Here is a 21,271-nt window from a genome sequence, read left to right on the forward strand (position 1 = left end):
CTGTTTCCATGTTTCTTCAATGCTTAACCACTACTGCTTGTGAGGCCAATTATAGAATGATACAATATGCTTGAGTCCAGATGTTGCTTTGCCGCAGTGGATGAGCTACAGTCCCTGAAAAGGTTTTCCTCCGAGAGTTTGTGCTGGGGATTATCCATATGTAAACAATAGGACTAAGCCAGACAGTGTGTGTGAGTGTGTGTGCGTGAGTGCGTGCGTGCGTGTGTGTCTATGAGAGAGAGAGAGAGAAAAAAGAGAAAGACAGGGTGAATGTGCATGAGGTCTGTAAGTGTGTCAGTTAAGTGTCAGTACGTGTGCATGTTAGCCTGGACTCTCAGGAGAGTGTGAAGACTTCATCAGCCTCTACCAGAAAAGAAGGGAAAGGAAGACGACGTGCAACATATTGCATTTCCTTTCTCACACAGATGTAAGCATGATCCTTTTCCTGCTGGTCACAAAGACACAGATGCATGAATCACCTAAAGACATAAAGAAATGTCAACAAATAAGTATTTCAGAAGGGCATTATGGGTAGCTGAGTTCACCCATAGCGTTTGACTAACACGCACAAGTTCATATATCAGAAAAACCCAGGCCCATGCCACTCGGGTTTTCCTCCCTTCCTCCAGAAGTAACGAATGTTGTTGACAAAATGCAGAGTGACACATGCGGTTTGCTGGCCGACCTTTGGCCCGGCAGGCCCACGGGGCGAAAACTGCACCTCCACATCATCTCTGTCTCTGTTTCTGAGTCACACTATGTCATTCTTTACCCTCAGCTCCTCACTCTCTCCTCTTCATCCACCTTCCTGCCAGCTCTCCTTAAATCCGACTCAGAGCCATCATAACATGCTCTACTGTGTCCTTCTCTTCACTTTCTTTTAGCCTCCGCCCTTATTCTGCTCTATATTCACTTCCTTTGTCTATGTTTTGTTCTATTTCCCTTCTATTCCAATTGAGCCTACTCTTGTGCTTCTGATTACTCCGACAGCACTCTCTGTCTGTGCAATGATCTGGTTGTAATGAAAAAAGGCTTTATGACCCTGTCTGTATTTATGGCATGAAACAGCATGGCATTCTAGCATGTGCGTGACAGAACAGAGGCAGAGAGAGACAGTCAGGGAAGGAAGTGAATGAGATTGAGAAGAAGAGACCAGACTCCAGGTGTGGGAGCGAAGGTGAAGCAATGTAAAGGGATGAGAGTTGAGGAAAGGCGAGGAGAGGTTATAAGGTGGCAGAGAGTGCTGGCACTGAGCTCAGGTGTGACTGGAGAGAACCTCAGCATGCTTTAGCATCAACAGTATCTCTGTCCAGCTGGTCACGCAGCTAACATTCTTGCACTCACATCAGTTTGTGTAAATGTGTTTGCATGCATGTGCACATTAGGTCAGGGGATGTGTATGCTTACTCACATTGCTGTAATTGGCTGTTTCAATGAGCTCATGTCAGTGGAAATTCAAGGTTGGAGTTAATTATCATTGATCAGTGACAGACCTCCAATTATAGCTGCAGCAAAGTATGCCTTTTGACTTCAAGCTTCTTTGTTCTGCATGATTTGAAATTGTCTTCAACCGTGGAAAGCAAGGGGACACCCTCTGACAACAAAGCAACATGTTGCATCTTTTGCTTAATGAGATTAAAACAGGGGTATCGCCGTGATACTATGCCACACAGCTCTCACACCTGCTTTAAGTGCGCTGGCTTGGCCCAGAGCAGCAAAGGAGGCTACTGTCTCTGCTCCTCCTCTGCAGTGATAGCTACTGAGTCCTATGTGTCACTGTCTCACAGAAAATGACAGGAGGAGATTTTTTTTTTTATATCTCTCTCTATCAGCGTTCCCTGACAGTCTCGCTGTCTCACTCTCTTGTTCTATTGCTGCCTTGTCTACTTCTCTCTGTGGTTTCCAGACCCAAGACTGTTGGCTCCATTGCTATGCTTGGAGTGATCCGCAGCCCGTGTTTTAAATGTTTAATGCCGCCTTGACAGAACCGGTCCCCAGCCATCCATCCAGGAGGGCCAAAGCAGGCTGGTGGTGCAGGGTGAGCGCCTCACCTTTCAGAGGCAGATTATAGATGCACACACACCCTGATCAAGAGCTCCAAAAGGTGAGGGAATAAATCTCCCCTGACAGGAAGGTTGTTTCAGCCTTTACACTCTTTATCGCAATGGAGGTGAGAGGGCACCCGAGGGAGCAAGTGAAAAGCAAAAGCACTGAGAAAAAAAGAGAAAGAAAATGATATAAAATATATAATTAAGAGACGGATGAAAGGAGAATGCGAAGAAGAAAGTGTGTGGGAAAAAAGAGAAAGTGTTGGATGATGGTTAAGAGGGCAGAGTCTGATAAGGTCATGGAAGCAAAGTTTCAGAAAGTCATTCCACAGCATGGGGCAAAAATCAGGCAAACAAGGGGAATAAATAGAAATGAGGTTAAGGGGAAGAACCAACAAAACTGACTGGTGTCCCGCTCGAGCAGACTTGTACCATAGAGACATGAGACAGATGGAGGGCAGCGAGGGGAGGGACAAGAGAGCGGGAGGAAGACAACGGAGAGAATGTTAGATGTTGAAATGTTTAAAAGTCATAAATGGGGCGGGAAGGTGAGGATACAAAATAGAGGGCAGGATGATAAAAAGCTGAACACAGCGGAAATAAATGACAGAAAAGGTATCAGAGACAAACCCAAATGAAAAAGAGTCTGGAGAGATAGAGAGGATGGAAGCAGTAGAAGGATGAGATAATTAAATTAAATTAAATAGGGATCTGTGTTGGCGGCAGGGAGGAAAAGCCAGAAAAGGGTAACAACCAGGAAGAAAGGATGGAGAGATGAAGAGGGAATAGACTGATATACCCACGAGAAGTAGGAAAAGGGAAAATAAAGTAAGAGAGACATTTTTAAGAACACCTCTTCTGACATTTACATTCAGGCCAGACTGGGTAGAGCTAGCATGGGCATACCCCCCTGACAATGTGACATTTCCACCCCCAAGGTGCTATGGGAGAAAAGGAGAAAATAGCAAATGAGGTTTCACCCCCGACCACCGGTGAAAAATGCAAGCGTCTGTCCAGAAACAGAGTTCAAAAGGGAATTTCTGTTTGATGAAAACTCAGTTGAATACTCACAGAAGAGAGAAAGTCGGAAATAAACCGCACCTTTTAAAAAAAAAAAAGCCCATCTTGGCAATTAAGGTAGCCCTAGTACAAATCTTCATAAACTTTCTTTGCCAAGTTAAAATAATATATCAGAACCCGTATTGAAACTAATGCGATCAAGGGACTCAAAGAATGTTGCACTCGAAGCAAAGCAAACAAACATCCAATTCTTCAAGAACTTAATGGAGAACTTAAACTTAATATCAAATCATATTAATCAGATTTCATCCGCCCGCCTGCCTCCGGGCCACTGGCGATGATGGATTTAAGCACAACGTAATGATGGCCACATTTAGCAGAGACAATTTCTATGGCAACTTCAAATTACTTCACCGTAAACAACAACAACAACAACGACGACAGAGACGAACGCAAGCGAGCTCATTAGAGATGGTTAGATGCACATCTACAGCAGCCGCAAAGCACTATGGGTAGGAGGGAAGAAGGGGTTGGAGGGGCATGATGTATTTGCCGCACCAAATCCTCATTTATTGCATAGAGACAGAGGGGGATGAGAGGATGAAACCCAGGAGTGAATGATGGGTGGAGAAGCAATGGAGCAATAAGGGAAGATAGGAAGAAAGCGTGAGAAAACAACAGAAAACACAGAGGAAGAGAGGGGAAAGAGAGATGGAGTGATCTGCCTTATTTCTGAGACAACTCCTATGACAGAGCCATTCTTCATTAGCCAGTCTCTTTGCAGTGTATATGTCAACCCTGGCGGCCAGACAACTGCAGAGGAGTGTGATCATAATGTATCTATTCAGAATGCCAAGGGGAGAAAGCTATGGTTCCGTGCAGCGCTGTTAGCTGAGCTGTGCTGCCGCGCCGTGCGGTGTAGTGCAGTGACACATTACCCTCAATGTGACTGTGGAGATAACTGAAGTCAAAAATAAACTATGCAGGGAAGCATATGGAGATGTAGCGTTGCATATGGTAGGCATAACGTCATGCATCATATGCTGGGGACATCATGATACATAATATGGCAGGAATATGTATATGTGTACGGACCATAAAACAACTCCACCAGTGCTATAGAAATACTCCTGCGAAGAATACATCTCCCTATAACTAGCTCGCCGTTAAAAATATAAAATAGTATTGCTGCTTAACTTTATGTTATCAGTTGGCAAAACACTTTCAGAAGTTGCATAGCGGAGTATTTTATTTTAAGAATGAGGCTAGTTATTCTGACAAAATAGTACGGTGAGATGGTTTCTGCAATTAGAAGCTGTGCCACTGGTGCAGAGGGAACACATGCCGCAGGAATGATCTCTGCAGTGACTGGAGAATGTGGCAAATACAGGAGAGGGTGATCCATTTAAACGGCCCTCAAGACTAAATGCAAGAGCCATTGAGCCTGGTTGTCTACTCTCTGGTTGTTGCATTGTGTGCAGTAGTAGCTGACTGGACTTTACACTGAATGTATTCGATAGAGTTATAGGACAGGGTTTAAAAGGGTCCGTCCATAAAAAAATGTGATCATACATTCCTTTAAATGTGTCTAAAATGGTTCAGTTCAAAGCCATTGCAGGAGTGAGCAATGAGTTTGAAAGGAGAAGACAAATGAGTAACACTCTACAATACCTCAACAATAATTAGTGGGGTAGGTAAGTTTGAGAAACCGGCTCGAGATCGCTAGAATTTGAAAATACACAACCGGAGAAAATCTGCCACTTCCTTATAGAGCCCCTCCTCCAACACACACCAACGTGCACATGACCAATGAGGGCACGAGATAAGTTTGTGCCCCGATGGAAGGCTGACAGGCAGTACAGTTACAGTTTTACGGCTTCTACAGATGACATTTATTTATGGATTTTTTGTCAAAGCACTTCAGATATTCATTGCTATCGGGATGTTAAGAGCATTCCATGGAATATAACAAAAAGTGTATCTCGAGCCGGTTTCTGAAACTTACCTACCCCACCTTTAAGCTTGGCCCCCAGTAACAATTCAAGGTTAATGTTAATGATATACATATCAAATCCACTCTCTGGAAAGTGGTTCACAACATGTCCAGGGTGTTAACAACAACACTAACATATATACCTGACTGCCATTAATTACATCCTGAAGTTGCTTTTAATTGGTCTTAATCAAGCAATCAATAGGTCTTCAAATCCCCTAAATAGGAAACAGGTCAATGATATTTTCCAAAGGTACAAATGGCAGATTGACTGCAGTTCAATGGCTTGAAGGATACACCGTACTACAAAGGACATGCCAGGAGATCCAGCAGATTCAGTGAGCAATAGAGACGGTTGCATCTCTCAGGCATTGTCAGTTCATTATGTCTTATTTCCTCTATTTTGCTGCTTTGATGAATCCAGCATCTGAATAGGAAAACAGTAACTGTGTAGCTGAGTAGTGTACATAAGAGAACGCACCATCAGAATGCACTCCCTGGATAAATATGTTTAAAACGACAATTCAGCTAGCGGAAAAATACTTTTCTGAGCTCTTTGCCTCCCAAGCTCTTTCCATCACCGAGTAATCTTTCCATTTTCTCATTTTAAGATCGATAAAAGCTCTGGAAGAAGGAAAGGCCTATTTCATCTAAAATAGGGATAAAACGTAACCACATGGGGCCGTCTGATGTTTTCTAATCACGACACCCAGACTACAGGACCAGATATGCTAAGTGTAAAGAACAAGTCCATTTTTGAATTGTAGTGCAAAGACGATTCCAGTCTGCTAAAAAAAAAAAAGGACGTGCCATTTCTGTTCAAGCAGACAAAAGCAAACTACTCTGAGCCTATCAGGTTCAAAATGAAAGGAGTGCTTCTAAATCTGGCAAAGTGTTATTTGGCACCCCCCAGTAACTATGGCCATGGTCATAATCTCACCTAAATCACAATGGTGTTGGTTATTCTCTATTCTTTTAAGGGATGTAAATAGCATTGTATTATTAGAACAGTGCTTTTACAGGCAGAGTGGGAGGCAACAGAGGGAGCCTCAGTGAAGCATTAACCCGCACAAACATCCACTCAACATCATCTGCTGTGTCTTCGGTAGTTGTGTGTAATGGTGAGAGGACGATGGAGCAACTGAAGGATTTAGCACAAATGTTTCTCCACTTCTTTCCAACAAAAAAACATCTCCCCTGGTGTCTGCTCCCAACGTTTAGCTTTGGCCTGTAAACCAAGAGCCCTGACAGACATGTTCAATTAATCAATGCTATAGTCGCCCCAGGGCGCTAGACAGGCAGTGATAACCAGGAGCGGGAACCAAATACAAGAAGCTAAGAATCTGGGTTCCCATTGGAAAAGAGACATGTGGTTCTGCTAACGGTTCCTTAAATCTCACTCGAGTGATCTCTCTGCACTGCAAGAAGCCAAGGGAAGTGAAACGTTGTATTGTTTCTGTCTTCACTATAAAAAGATAGTTTCTCTTTGCTCTGCAACAGATGATTGTTACTGGCACTCACTTGTTTAACTCACAGCGGCTTTGATAATAACACAGATCATTCTTAGAGAGGTAAAGGCTATCTGCAGAGCGTTGCCATTAGTGAAAAAGTTATAATACCTCTGTAGGTATTTCAATTCAGTATTAGCATTCCGGATGAACATTAGACCGGTGGCAATATTAGCATTCAGGATAGCGCTAACAAGTTCATCAGCATGCAGGCAAATGCAAGCCTGAGCTAGATGTGAGCCTCAGGTAGCATTAGCATGCAGATGGTGGTGGGACTGTGTGGTGGGGATGGAGGAGGGTGCAGGCTAAGTGATTAGCAGGAAGAGCTCTTACTTCACATGCAGGATCAGCATGGGGCTCACAGTGGTGAAGGCTAATGAAACAGAACTGGGTTGAGGGAGAAGAAATAAGCCTGGTGGGGCACATGGGGGGGGGGGCATTGTTATTCTTACAGCGGAGCCATGATCACACACTTATAGTGGTGGTCTCACAGTCCACACTATATATATATATATATATATATATCGTCTCACACTATAATAATTTAGAGCTGCATCAATACACCCTGCGCTCGTTTTTGTTTCATGGAGCTACGGCCGTATGGGCAAACAGTATTTTTCAATTATGTGAAAAGTAATCATAGATACACATACACAACCACACACACACATCTCGGGGGGTTGTAGTATGTTGGCAGTAACCAGCCTGTTTATGAGTGGATAATCCAAGGTCCCTGTGATTAAAACAGCTCCAAAGCCCTCCTGACACTCCATTACCCAGCATGCCCTGGGTGAGGCAGGATTGTACATATTGATTTCACGCCTCATTACACTTCCTGTCTAACAATGTCATTGTTCTTCCTGGTTCTACAGGATTGACCAGGTATAACTCTGGGAAGGGATGGTGGACACATCACTAATGATCACATTAATAATGAGCCTGGGCTTGTTGGAGCATCACTGGGGAAACCTGGTCAGCCTGAACTCTTTTGGCCCAGTTTTGAGTTGTTGTTTTTTACATTGACAAACTTTGCTCCCAATAGTGGCAAGTAGAGCATCATTTTTTGGTAAAGTTATTTTACTTTATTTCGTTCAGTGTTTAAAACTGAAGTGATCCTTCCCTATTAAAACATCAATAAGAACTGAAAGAGGCTTGCTGTATAAGATGTAAAAAACATACATGGATTTTCTTTTCACTGTATTCTGTGTGTTCTGCTCCTCAGAGACTCATGTGTCCCCCTATATGGACCCAAATACACCAATATTATTTGTAAGCTTCACAAACCAACAGTAGTTTGGCATGGCCTCCTGGGCTGAAGGTGGTTCAGCCCAACTTTGTGAAGTGTGTGTGTTTATGTTTAAGTGTGAGTTTGGTTAGGGTGAGAGCATGTGCATTATTAGTATATTAATTAGGGATGCTCCGATCGATCGGCGCCGATCGTTATCGGCCGATATTCACTCTCGGCCGATCGATCGTTGCTCTCTATAAAGGCCGATCAGGAGAGCCGAACACATGACACTTTTCTCTGTGCGCGGCAAAACAAGCTCGCCAAAATGGCTTCACCGGTCTGGCAGTATTTGAAGGTGTCCGAAAAAGAGAATAAAATAGCGGTATGCAACGTGTGTGAAGCAGAAATCCTGCACACACTAAGAGTTTGACCTAACACACTAAGCTATTTTATCTACCTCTGGAACAAGCTAAACTAGTTATAAACATATTTATTCTTCACTGTCGGGTCACTCATTACTGGGTCAGTGAGCTGCATGAGACGATACTGACGGGCTGTCAGGAGAGAGAGAGAGAGAGAGAGAGAGAGAGAGAGAGAGAGAGAGAGAGAGAGAGGGGGAGAGAGGAAAAGAGAGCGCTTCTGCTCGTTTCTCCCGTGTTATTATCTTCATTTGAATGTAATAATTATGTTGGTTGTTGTTTGTGGAAGCGCATCATGTATTGAAAAATGAATCTAAACTTTTCAATCCGTTACGATTATAAACTGAAGCATCACTTTAAATGGAAGATCCCCATAGCCCCCACCCACCCTATGATCAGCGATCGGTATCGGCCGATACTGATTCCGGTGATCGCCTTGATCGGTGCATCCCTAATATTAATATAGCCATTGTACATCATATGCCTTCCATTTTGAATGGAGCTAAACTTGTATTAGAATGATGCATTTAACTTTCAATATTTGCATTGTCATGAGGGAAGCATGCCCGTGTGCCGAGGTCCATCCAACATAGCCACTCAAAATCTTATAGAAAGAGTCAACTAATAAGCACAGAGCTTTCAAATGATTACATGTGTAGATTAGGTATACTGCTTGATCTTGAAACAATTAAGGACGATATTTAAAAAGCCACAGTGAATGGTGTGTGTGCCATTGCAGAAAGATTGGATGCAGTTATCTGGTCATTTAGTAAGGATACTAAGGACGCAGAGCTGTGCCTAAGTCCTGGCTGCTGTAGAGGCAAAGGGCATGTCCCGCAACTGGCTTTTGTTCAATTACCAGCACAAAATGCAAATGAGGGAGAACTATTTCTAGACAGCTGTATGGTGTACTGTTGTAGGCACGCCGCTATTCATCAGCGTTGTTATTCCGCCGTTGTTATTCCGCCGTTGTTATTCCGCCGTTGTTATTCTCTAAGAAAGTTTTAGTTTCTTGTGAGCTTTCCAAAAGTCTCAGAGTGTTTGTATTGGATCATTTATCCCGCCTCTGAGAGTGTACAAACAGCGTTGTGCTGTGATTCCACTTTCACTGATTGACCTTCAAACGTTAATTGGCAAGTCTGGTTTGGACTGTGTCTCAGGGTGCTGGGAATTGGATGGCTGCCACTAAACTCAGCGCGCTTTGTCTTTTCTCTCTCTCTTTCTCTCTCTCTCTCTGCTGACATCCCTTCCTCTTTTTGTGTCCCCTTTAAGTTGTTATTTACCAATAACCTCCTCCAAATCAATGCACCTTCTACTTGTGTCCTCTGTCCTTTCCCTTCTCTCCCACTACCTATCTTCCTTACTCTTCTCTTCCCCTTTCTGTCTCTCCAATCTGCCACACACTTCCCTGATTTTCATGTTTCATCTCATCGCTCTTGCTCCTTCTCTCTCTTCCCGCTCCCTCTCTTTGGCCCAGAGGATGGCAGCTGCAGTAGCATGTAGTCTGCCAGCTGCCAGTTATGCTGATAGTGACAGTACAGTGGGGGTGCTGCCTGGGTGATGTTGACTAAATGGAACATTGTAGCACCACTGGCAGAAGCACACACACACACACACACACACACACACACACACACACACACACACACACACACACACACACACACACACACACACACACACACACACACACACACACACACACACACACACACACACACACACACACACACACACACACACACACACACACACACACACACACACACACACACACACACAATGTATACATCACTTCAGGGGACATTACATTGACTTACATGCATTTCCTGGAGACTTATCCTAACCTTAACCATAACCAACACATGCCTAACCCTTGCCCTAACCCTAATCTAAATGTAGGTCCCCACAAGTATAGTAATGCTAGGCCACACACACACACACACACACACACACACACACACACACACACACACACACACACACACACACACACACACACACACACACACACACACACACACACACACACACACACACACACACACACACACACACACACACACACACACACACACACACACACACACACACACCACACACACACACACACACACACACACACACACACACACACACACACACACACACACACACACACCAACAGTGCCAGGGAGAACAGCCTTCAGCCCAACTAATAATTCTTCCCCAGCCACAGCCAGGGTGAGGCAGCTGAACACCACCCTTTGTTCTGCCCCAGTCCCCCACTGATGCTCCCTCAGTGTGTCAACGGCACATGGTTCTCCTATTGTGACATACTTCCCGCTCAAGCTTGCATTAAAATCATTACGAGTCACCTTGGCAGCTTTGAGCCTTAACTAAAAGCCACAAGTCATTATCAGGAATAAATTACATTTAAATTACATCTGGCATTTGTGAGTGACTCAGGTGTCTTAAAGACTGCAGAAACACACTGTAACACTGGATACACACACCGCGACTCCTGGAAACCTGCTTCACTGCAGACAAGCAAGTTTAGCTTTACAGCGTAATCGAATATCTGTTCATGAGCATGTGCATGTGTGTGTAAAGAGCATCCATGTCTCCCAATGTTTCCTGCTGAGTGTGTTTACTGGCAGAGCTAGACAACATCCTCCCCACCTTACAGACAATCATCTCTCCGATTACAGTGTACTCCACAAGACACGCACAAACACACAGGCCCTTCCAGAGCCATTTTGCATGCACTGACTTATTCACATATGTGCAATGAGTCAGGTCACAGACACACCATTCACACACAGAGTGAATGCCTGCTGGCTAAATAATCCGTTCCTACACTGGCACAGTAAAAGAGACAAATGAGGACACACACGGAGTGACAGAGGCACGAAACCCGACTTTAAGCCTGAAAACCACTGGCAGAGTAGCTGGCAGATAGGTTCAAAGCACAAAATGCTTTGAACCAGCACATCCATCCTCTGAATGCGCTGTCAAAGTTCTTACTGTAAGATTGTATGACAGTATAATTTCAAAGCTTACCGCAAAAAGAGTACGTATTATGCTGTTATGGCAGCAAGAAACCTTACAAATTCCAATTTCTTTAGCATACAGTAAAGGTTAACATGGTCTTATAATCAGATTCCACAAACCAATGAAACCCTTTCAAAAAATGATTCATCACTTCACCATTACAATGGGAATATTCCTTTTGTTCTCTATTTGTGACATAATAAGAATTTCAGGAGACTCAAGGTTTTTCATAAGCTGCTGTATCAGATAGTCATGGGCAGGGGGGAGGATTTATTTCTTCCTGATCATTCTGACCCTGAGACAGAGTTCATTAATCCCAGCTCCAAAACACAGCTGTCAAATGCAGCACTCAACAGGGTATCGATAAAGGGGAGAGAACAGGAGCCACAAGATGGACGTTGACGTAGAGAAGTCTATTAGGACACACATGTACTCTCAGAACAAGCTGTGAACAACACACAGACACCCACACAGAATCACTTTTAAACCAACTTCTATATGTGTTGGACGGCAGTCAAGCAGAGTGAAAGTGGAAGTAGTAGAGGGAAATTTGAGCACACTCAGAAGGCCAAAGAAGTGGACTCAAACTCCAGCGGAAAAAAAGGAGCCTGGAGAATAACCGGCAGTATAAAGGATAGAATACATTACTCTCTCAACTCTGAGGAAGAACTTGATCCTTTCAAATATGCAAACTGAAAACCTCCATCACTTGTGGAACATAGATAACTCGAGTAGTTTATGGATACTTTCATCTCACATGAAGCAAACTGTGACAATGATGAAGACTGCAATGGCCGAAACCACGACTTGGTCCCTGAAAATAAGCTGATTAAACTTAAGTTTCAAACCCTAAAAAGAGAAACTATGCACCACAACATTGGTTATCCCCTTGCTTTGTAAACACAGGGTTTCTTCATGTTGCTCTTTGCATGTCCACATAAAAAGGGGACGTTTGACGCATCATTCGGTTGCTCAATAACCTTTTTCCCGGCAGCCTTTTACTGGCCCAAAATCGCACAAAATTGCTTACCAACCCACATCACCGAATGACCATAATCTATCATTAGAATGTAATTCGAACACAATCAATGGTCTAGATGCTAAACTGTGCAGAAGAAAAATACGACGTATCATTATTTTTCTCAAAAAAAGATTAACTGGCTGCTGGGTAAAAAGCAACAGCTTTCATTAAACTCATATCAGTATCAGTCAGGGCAATGCCAGCAAAACATGAAGAATATGATTTAGCAAGAAACAAGGTTAAATTGTGCACGTTTATTCTAGAAACAGAGGGCATTAATTCTAGCTAAATGAAGGTATGCAGGAAACTGATAGATTGTCGAGCAAATCAGCTCTGGTGAAATTGGTCTCTGTGGAGCTCTCCTAAGGCTAGGCGTGATGCAACATAGTGCAAAGCATCTTGAGGAATTAAAATGGATACAACTGAAGCACAGAAACTGTTAAATAGGAACAATCTAACAAAATATGTAGCCAGTTGACATTTATCTGAGGATGTGAAAATGTAGCATGACTATGAAGATTTCCTGTTGAGCGTTGTTGAATTAAATACATGTAATTTGACTAATTAACAAATCACAGAGGACACGCCACAAATATGTCCAGTCAAACTCAAGAACTCTTGTTACTAGGGTGTCCAGTATATATCTCACAAAACTTTAACAGTAATACATTATATGTTTATGAATATGAGTAATGCATACTTAAACTTTGGTGTATTTTTACAGGTAGGTTTCATACAGACTTTATCGGGTCACATCTGTGAAAACACTGTGAAGCTCGGTGTCTTCCTGGTGAGAGTCCTCCAAATACAGCTTGGGACTTTATCTGCTGTGGAGGGGTTCACATTGCACCCGTTTCAAAACCCCAGGCACACTGAGTGCTTTGCAGCGGTGATAAGTGTAGAAAAATAATTGGTTATGCCAATTTCCAGATCCCTCGTTAGAGACAATCCCCAGGAGGTCAGGACTCCCAAACCTGAGTGCTGTGCCCGCCAAAACCAGCACGCCAACAGCAACCAACATCATGAACTCTTGTCGTGTGTTAATGTCATAGCTGGTTTAGATGTAGAATGGCTCTGATGACTTGATGATTGATGAATCAGATTTTTAGTAAGGTGCTTAGTGCTGTCCCAAATAATAAGGTTGTATACAAAGTGCAGCACAATGATGCTTTTGATGTCCAAAGCAGCATTTAGTTTTATTCTCTGTCACATTTATTTATTCTGCAGACTGCATTTGAGTATCATACTTGTAATCATTTAAAAAGCCTTGGGACAAACAGTGGTTGGAAGTCCTTTCACTAACATGAACATACCACGTCATGTTTTACTTATCCACCAGCAACACACACCACACACACTCACCAGCAGACAGATGGTGTCTACTAAAAGGAATCCAAGCCATGTGTGTATCCTTGGTGTGTGTGAGGCATGTTGATGCCGCAATGGGAGTGGGACTGCTGGGTTAGTGGAGTAATAGTATCATATGCAGGGACGCCCCCCTACCCACAAACAAACCGGGATACAGAATGTCAGTGTGAGGCAGAGAGATTTAGAGCTATATTCATAAGTTGATTAAGAAAAAAGTTCTTTATTTAAGAAATGCGCCCACAGGAACATTTCAAACCTTCAGATAGTACCATCATTCTGTGTTTTCCGTACCATTATTTAAATTGTATGCAGACATTAATGTGCTCCCTGTGTGGAAATGTATTATTCATGACATATCACGGCGCTAATAGACCTGCTGATGGTAAGTGCATTATATACATACCATACATACTACCCTAATCACCAGCAACTGTGTAGGATAACAAGCATACGGGCAGCTATAGGGGGGACGGGAGAAAATATATAGGCCTTATGTCTCTTGAAGTCTAATTTGTAACAAATATTTTCCAGTATTATCAATAATATTTTTGAAGGTTTATGCACTGGAAAATACGTAAAGAATATGCTTTTGTTGCAACTATTGATTCAATGATCGTTTGCCTTATGATGACAGAATAAGTCAATCATTTTGAATTTCAAACATGTTTGTAGCTATTGCACTTCAGAAGAAAAGTGAGGCTTTAACAACAGCTAGTCTGTAAAGTATTTCCTTTTGGATAAGTTCACCACATTGAACCCACAAATGAATGCCATTTGTAAAGGAAAGAAAATATGAAATTGCCATCAGCACTTGTCCTTCACTTGGTATGGGTAAATGGAATATTTTGTGGTATTAAATTAAGGAGGATTTCAGAGTCAACGCAGATGATAAATCTTTGTGCATTGCATGGACTGATGAGCTAAATCCAAATGAAACAGAATTCCATTATTCAAAGAGAATAAGTCCACGGCTAAACACAAATCACCAGATGCAATTAGTGCGTGCGTGAGTTTATTTTCTTTATTTCTTTTGAAGAGCGGCTCGGTACTCAGAATATCTTCTCATCATGCAAAGGTCATGTTTCTGTTGGGTTCTTTATTTTAAACTTGTGCAAGCTAACACAAACAAACACACACACTTTACCGTAACCTAAACTGTTAAATGTGATGGTTTTTAACTTCGACACTTGTCACTGTATCATTGAAACTTAAAAGCTACATCCCTTTCAAGTATTCCTTTGTTTCTCCTCTTGTTGCTTTCTCTACATCTTTTTAGTCCACTTTTTTATCTCAGTAGATTTCAATTGCCTACTTGCAAATGATTATTGTCCAGTATCTCCCTCTACACCAAACGAACCCACTCACTCACAGTGACTTTCCAATGTCATCTGTCCTCTCTTCTCTCCTCACTCTACAGTAAGTACTTTCCTTCCCTCTCTCCACCTCCTCCTGCTAACCTGCAGCCCCATGGCCCGGCCTGTACACTTACAGTGCTGCAGCTTCCTTATAAAGCTCCCTGTCGAGTAATTGCCTTGATTTTAATGACTTTTCCATTCATGTGTAGTTGGCTACAGCTCGCGCCCCGTAATTCCCATCATTTCCATCCATTACGCTCCCTTATTCCCTTGGCAGCAATCAATCTTTGGTTCCTTTTAAACACTTTACAGCAGCAGAGCACCTTTTCCGCTAAACAAGAGTGACAACCTTCTGACCAGCCTAATAGCAAGCTGTTTATGGGCTATGAGGGGAGGGCAGAGGAAAGAGACTAAATGTGCCTTTCTTATCAGTTAAACACAAGCGAGTTTGGCACCAGAACAACCCACGTGTACATTTGAGAGTTCCTACCTGCTCTTTGACAGAGGCGAGGATGGAGGACGTGGTCTCCGTCGCAGATCTTTCTCCATTGGAGGCTGGCATCACAGGGGCTACCATGGCTCCTTTCTCCTGCTCCGCGGGCTGATCTGGCACCGGCATTGCTAATATAAAAAGAAAATACACACATAACATCAATATTCATCCAGTCAAGACTAAACACAGATATGACACACATATATACAGATTTGGTGTCACTTACACTTCCACGATTATTATTATCTCTGATCTGTTTAACAAGTAAAGTCCATAATATGCTTAGAAATCATAGGGTGTAATAAATTGCTTGAAATTGTTCGCATCTTTACTAGGAACTTCTCATAGCTAATTTGGCACACTTTTAAGGGTGTCATTTAGTAAATAAATAAAAAGCTAAAACCAGGGTTGTACCCAACAGCATAAATCACTGACTCCATGGCAACATTATACTTACTTGACTCCCCCAAAGCATTATTTACTTTAGCTCCAAAACTTAAGAAGGATGATTATCTAACAGACACAAATGATATGGCGGTAACAGCATAGCTGGTTGAAATGTTTTCAAAGATGCTAACAAAGCAAAGTGAAATACAAGAGGTTCTTCAGCATACAGTCAAAAATAAGCAGAACAATATAGGGCTGATGTGTCCAGTAGCTTGCAAGGTAATCCATGATTAAACAGAGAGATGTCACACAGCTTAATGAAAGACCTCCCTGGCTGAGATAATTAACTCTTGAAGGCTCTTCTAGTTGATTAGTGTATTCAAGTTTTTTGCAGTTTTCTTAGAGTAAATATTAACAGTAATGTTATTTAGAGCTAATCAAACACACGTTGAGTCTAAGTAAGCTATTAGCACCGGGCTAGTCAACCCACAAATTCAACAATAGCTGAGTGCAAATCAAAAGTCCAGTCTGTTTCTTAATATAGTTAGATAGCAAGCAGACGGACAGCAGGCCAGACAGGGTGGTGTCGGTAAATAAAAGATGCTAGAGAGATGGCCCACAGATGGTTATTTTCACTCTCACTTACAAACACCACGACTGTCTGGCATCTCCCCTTCTGAGTGGAGATGAGTCAAGAAAGTTTGGCTCCAGAGCAACCACAACCCCAGCAAAGACCAAAACACACCAGCTGGCGGACTGCCACATTGTCTTGCATAAGTCGACTGTGCAAGTAGGTGGAAGGAGGAAGGACTCATCTCACCTTATTTGTGGAGTCCTGCAGTTGTTTCCTACAGTAAACCCCTCCGGCAATGAAGTGGAGCCCTGACCTGCCACCACAGAATGAACCTATGCTTCATCAATCATTTAATCTGAGGCTTCTTGGCAATAGTTCTGTGCTAAGGTGGTTTGGCTTGCGTTCCCCAAACCATCCAGTTATGCCTGTAGCACTCAGACCCACTGTATTTTGAATAGACATTAAAGACATTTCTCATGGCAGGAAAATCACAGGTGTGACTAATAACATTAATGATGGCTTCTTTCCATTTAGCTGTGCCAGTAAGCCATGCCAGGGTGCCAGTGTGCCAGACTGCAAAATGAGCCCCTGCACTGGCATACCTAAATGAAATGAAGCAGTTATTAGTTACACCTGTTTTGACAAGTCACAATGTCTCTACCCACTGGTTGGGTTTTCTTATGCTTAACACTGAATAAATGTAGAGGGAATTTCATTTATTCTTGCCTTCCAATAGATTATTTTGAATTACCACTGACACTGATGAACAGTTTTTATGGCATTGGTTTGTCAGACAACCCGGGACCTCGAAATAGTTAAATCTTATAAATACCTTGGATTTTGGATTGACAGTAATCTGTCATTCTCAGAACATCTCTCCAAAATTCAGACCAAGGTTAAAGCTAGACTCAGCTTTCTATATAGGAATCGCTCCTCATTCACTTCATCTGCTAAACTCTCTCTGGTCCAGATGACGGTCCTTCCTCTGTTCGACTACGGCGATACCATCTACCGCTCGGCGTGTAAAGGAGCTCTCGATCATTTAGACCAGCGTTTCTCAAAGTGTGGGGCGAGATGTGATAGGTGGGTCGCGAAAAAAAAAAAATTATTTAAAAAATAAATTCAAATTTTTTTTTTTACATTTTTTTTTCACATTTATTTATTATTTATACACTGGTGAAATATCAAAACAACGGCCCGCCCGGGGTGCAAAACGTATCAATGAAAAGCGACCCTCTACCACACAAAACAACACCTGTAGATAACCCAATTTGTGTTCTTTGAAATTGAAAAGGATATTGCATTGTGTTTGTTACTTTCGTTGCAGTTGTATGTCTTAAGTGTAATTTGGCATGCTTTTATTTTGAAGGCAAGTTTACGCTGTTGACAGTTGTTGTTGCTATGGAAACAAGAAACGTTTCACAGCGGGCGGAACTTGTCATAAAGTCCGCGATAATAAAGCCCACCCATTTAGAGGGAAGATATGATTGGTCAATTGTACTGTCATTTGACATTACTCTCGTTCAGTTACTATAGCTGGCCCTCTGTGAATTCATAGCTGGACGTCCAATCAGCTCCTGTCTTCACAGACTCGCAGAGAGGAGCTTCTTTCATTTAACCCTTCACATTCAAACAGAAACTGAATAGGCAGATTCAAAGGATTTATTTCGTTGGAAATGTTATTTTAAATACAATTTAATCAAGTTATTTTTGGTAAAACTATTGACAAATATTACTAAAAACATATTTTAAAAAAATATATAAAGAAAAATATAATTTGTTTTAATGTTTTTAAATATTATGTTGTAGAATATTTTAGGCCCTCAGAGACAGGCTCGCCACTGGTAAAAATCTCTCATACACACGTGTGAAACGCTCTCACAGACACACACAACAGCGTTGCAGTCGGGAAGAAAAGCAATGTGGAGCGAGAGAGAGAGAGAGAGAGAGAGAGAGAGAGAGAGAGAGAGAGAGAGAGAGAGAGAGAGAGAGAGAGAGAAAGAGAGCAAGAGAGAGAGCACACCTTTATCTATTTAATAAAGTTGTACAAAATAAAGTAAGAAATCATTCCAATGTGTACTATAGGACAGTAAAAAGTTTAAAAGGGGAGTGATTAGTCAAATATGCATAAATAAAAAGAAAGAATGCTAACTAGGTAACATAAGATAAGAATAAACTAGTTTAAATGATTTGTTGTGATCATATTCTAAAGATGTTTGGATTATTGAAAAGTATACAGCTCCCTTTCATCTGAGTGTTGAGAGCTGTATCCATAAATTCATGTTGGGCTCAAAGTAGGGCTGCTCGATTATGGCAAAAATCATAATCTCGATTATTTGGGTCAATAATTGATATCACGATTATTAAAAACGATTAACCATTTACTTTGAAAAACATCAATTTATTGAAGAAAATAATTTGAAAAGTATGTTTTTAACAGTTGATTACCCTGAACTTTAAGTATAATTCAACTGAAAAACCTATTTAAAAAATAAATAAAATCGTTTTATTTCGATTATGTTGTTTTCATAATCGTTGCAAGCCAAAATCGTAATTGCGATTAAAATACGATTTAATTGAGCAGCCCTAGCTCAAAGTGCACCAGATTGATGCATTTAACTTCAACATTTAAAAAAAATCTTCCTGGGGGTGCATGCCCCCGGACCCTCGAGGATGTGACGTCCACCACCAAATAAAGCAGGTTAAAATAATTAAATTGCATACATTTTATTTTAGTAAACACTGAAAACGGGTCCCACAGACCCAAACAGCACTCAAAGGTTAAAGGTAGCATATAATAATGTTAAAATGTGCTAAATATATACACTGCAAAAAAACAAAAAAGAGGAGTAAAAGTAGCTCACGACTTGTTTTATTTTTTGAAAGTAACCCTCATCCTAAAAAAAGTTGGAGACCCCTGTTATAGAACGATACATTTGACAATTTTAAGCTTGGCCTACCATTTTATTGGAGCGATGAGGAACAGGTGGGGCTTGAAAAGGCCCACCTTCTGTATATTATTTATATAAGTGAATTACCCAAATCATTTGAAAAAAAACAGATCTAAATCCAATCCCAGCAGCAATGCCATTTTTGAGCCTGTGCATACAACAACACACATCATTGTGAACCATTTATTGTCCGCGAAAGCCATAGATCATGGATAGAAAAGGCACACACCCTTTCTGATTAGTGTCCAGACAGGTGCTGTGTTGTGTTCAGAAAATTGAAAAGTCGGCTCACTGTATACTGGCTGCTTTGGAGATAACCCCAGTACCAAAACATTTGCCATCAGGTGTCACAATGCTGCATCACCCCAATGTTCCTCCTGAGCTATTGTCAGCAGCCACAGTTGAGCTGCTGTTGAATAGATGCGTTACATCCTGCAGGCCACAATGTAACAGGAGCCGCAGCTTATAGGGGGCTTTTGTAGCTCTGGGGACACACTTAATTGCAGCGCATTCTGGCTGATTTGAGCTGTGTGCGGCTTCCTGTTGAACTGAGGAGAAATGATGGCCTGACATTTCATTTGGCTCAGACCTAGATAAGACATGAAAAGCTCAGACAGTCTCTTTTTTGACAGCATGATAGAGGACCTAGCATTTAGCAGAGTTCCTTGGAGAACAAAGTGGACAAACAAAAGAGAAATTCAACAGGAAACAAATGGCACAGTTTGAAGTGTTACTTCTTCTTCATAAGGGAGACCAAGCAATAAGTGAGGGGATTACTCTATCATTCAATTTATTTAGTGGATAAGAATTATTAAGAAAACGTAATGCAGGAATGTTGGTTGAAGGTTTTGGTTCAACACATAAAAAGTCATTTGGCTTTATGTTTTTAAGTCTTAAGTAACCAAGTTTTAAATATGGTTTTCATTTAAAAACAAACTTGGGCATTTGCTGTACTTGTCTCTTTCAATAGAAAAACTGATTTTTCTCCATCCACAGGAAAAAAACTCATGCAAGCACATACAAAAACAGAGCTTTGTCAAACCCCGACTCATAGGATTCGGCAGGACGGGCACCTCACACCGTGACCTGTGGCCTCCACACCTGCCCCCTGCCGGCTGAACACACCTTACGCATGTGTACTCCCAGACACACACATTCAGGACATGCACACACCGTCCTCTGAGGTTCAATGAGGTATTTTCCCCTTACCCCTCAGCTGTCTGTCTGACTCTAAGCATTGTTGGCTCTGCGGCATTGCCCTGCTCTGACCTCTAACCTTAACTTCTCTTGTTATCTTTTCTTTCCGTTTTTCTCCTAGCTTTTAAAAGGTGTCTCCCACCATTGCAAAACATATGCTAACAGATTAATATTGATCTATTATCTTAGTGAAATCACAATTAATTAATTAATTAATTAATATGATGCTTTGAAAGTCTTTTGAAAAATAAGTAGTACTCTTTTCAATCTATTGGAGTATCGTTATAACGTTATTATCTTGATTCCTATTTTTAGAGAATGTACCTCAAATTCCATCCCAAAACCACGTCCCAAGTATTGCGTGATCAGGAAGCCATTGTCCTCAGAATGTTTGAGCGAAAGGCTCCTCAAAGTACCACAATCAAAAGCATGCTTCTCCCCTCCGCATGAAATGACACTGTTAAATTATTTATAAAGCTCTGAAAGCTATCTCAGTTGAAAAAGAATTGTATGATGGCTGCAAAAAAACAAGGAGGTTCCTAAGGGATGTGAAACAAGTGGAGCTAGAATCCTACTCAACACATACTTGGTGTTTATCATGGAGGACATTTTGACATGTCACTGTTGGAAACACGTGTAGGTAATAGAATTAAGGATGGCTGAATTCTATTTAGCT

The 21,271-nt window shown here is 41.7% G+C and overlaps 1 protein-coding gene across 1 annotated transcript in view; it reads right to left on the reverse strand.

The window, feature by feature from the left end:
• Nucleotides 1-21,271, reverse strand: part of ctnnd2a (catenin (cadherin-associated protein), delta 2a) — a 170,728-nt gene that overhangs the window by 108,923 nt on the left and 40,534 nt on the right. Inside the window, 1 exon segment of the mRNA XM_034109154.2 lies at nucleotides 15,484-15,614. Within this exon segment, the coding sequence (XP_033965045.1) occupies nucleotides 15,484-15,614 (131 nt within the window).

This window comes from Pseudochaenichthys georgianus, chromosome 20 (genome assembly GCF_902827115.2).
Source record: "Pseudochaenichthys georgianus chromosome 20, fPseGeo1.2, whole genome shotgun sequence".
Taxonomy (NCBI): Eukaryota; Metazoa; Chordata; class Actinopteri; order Perciformes; family Channichthyidae; genus Pseudochaenichthys; species Pseudochaenichthys georgianus.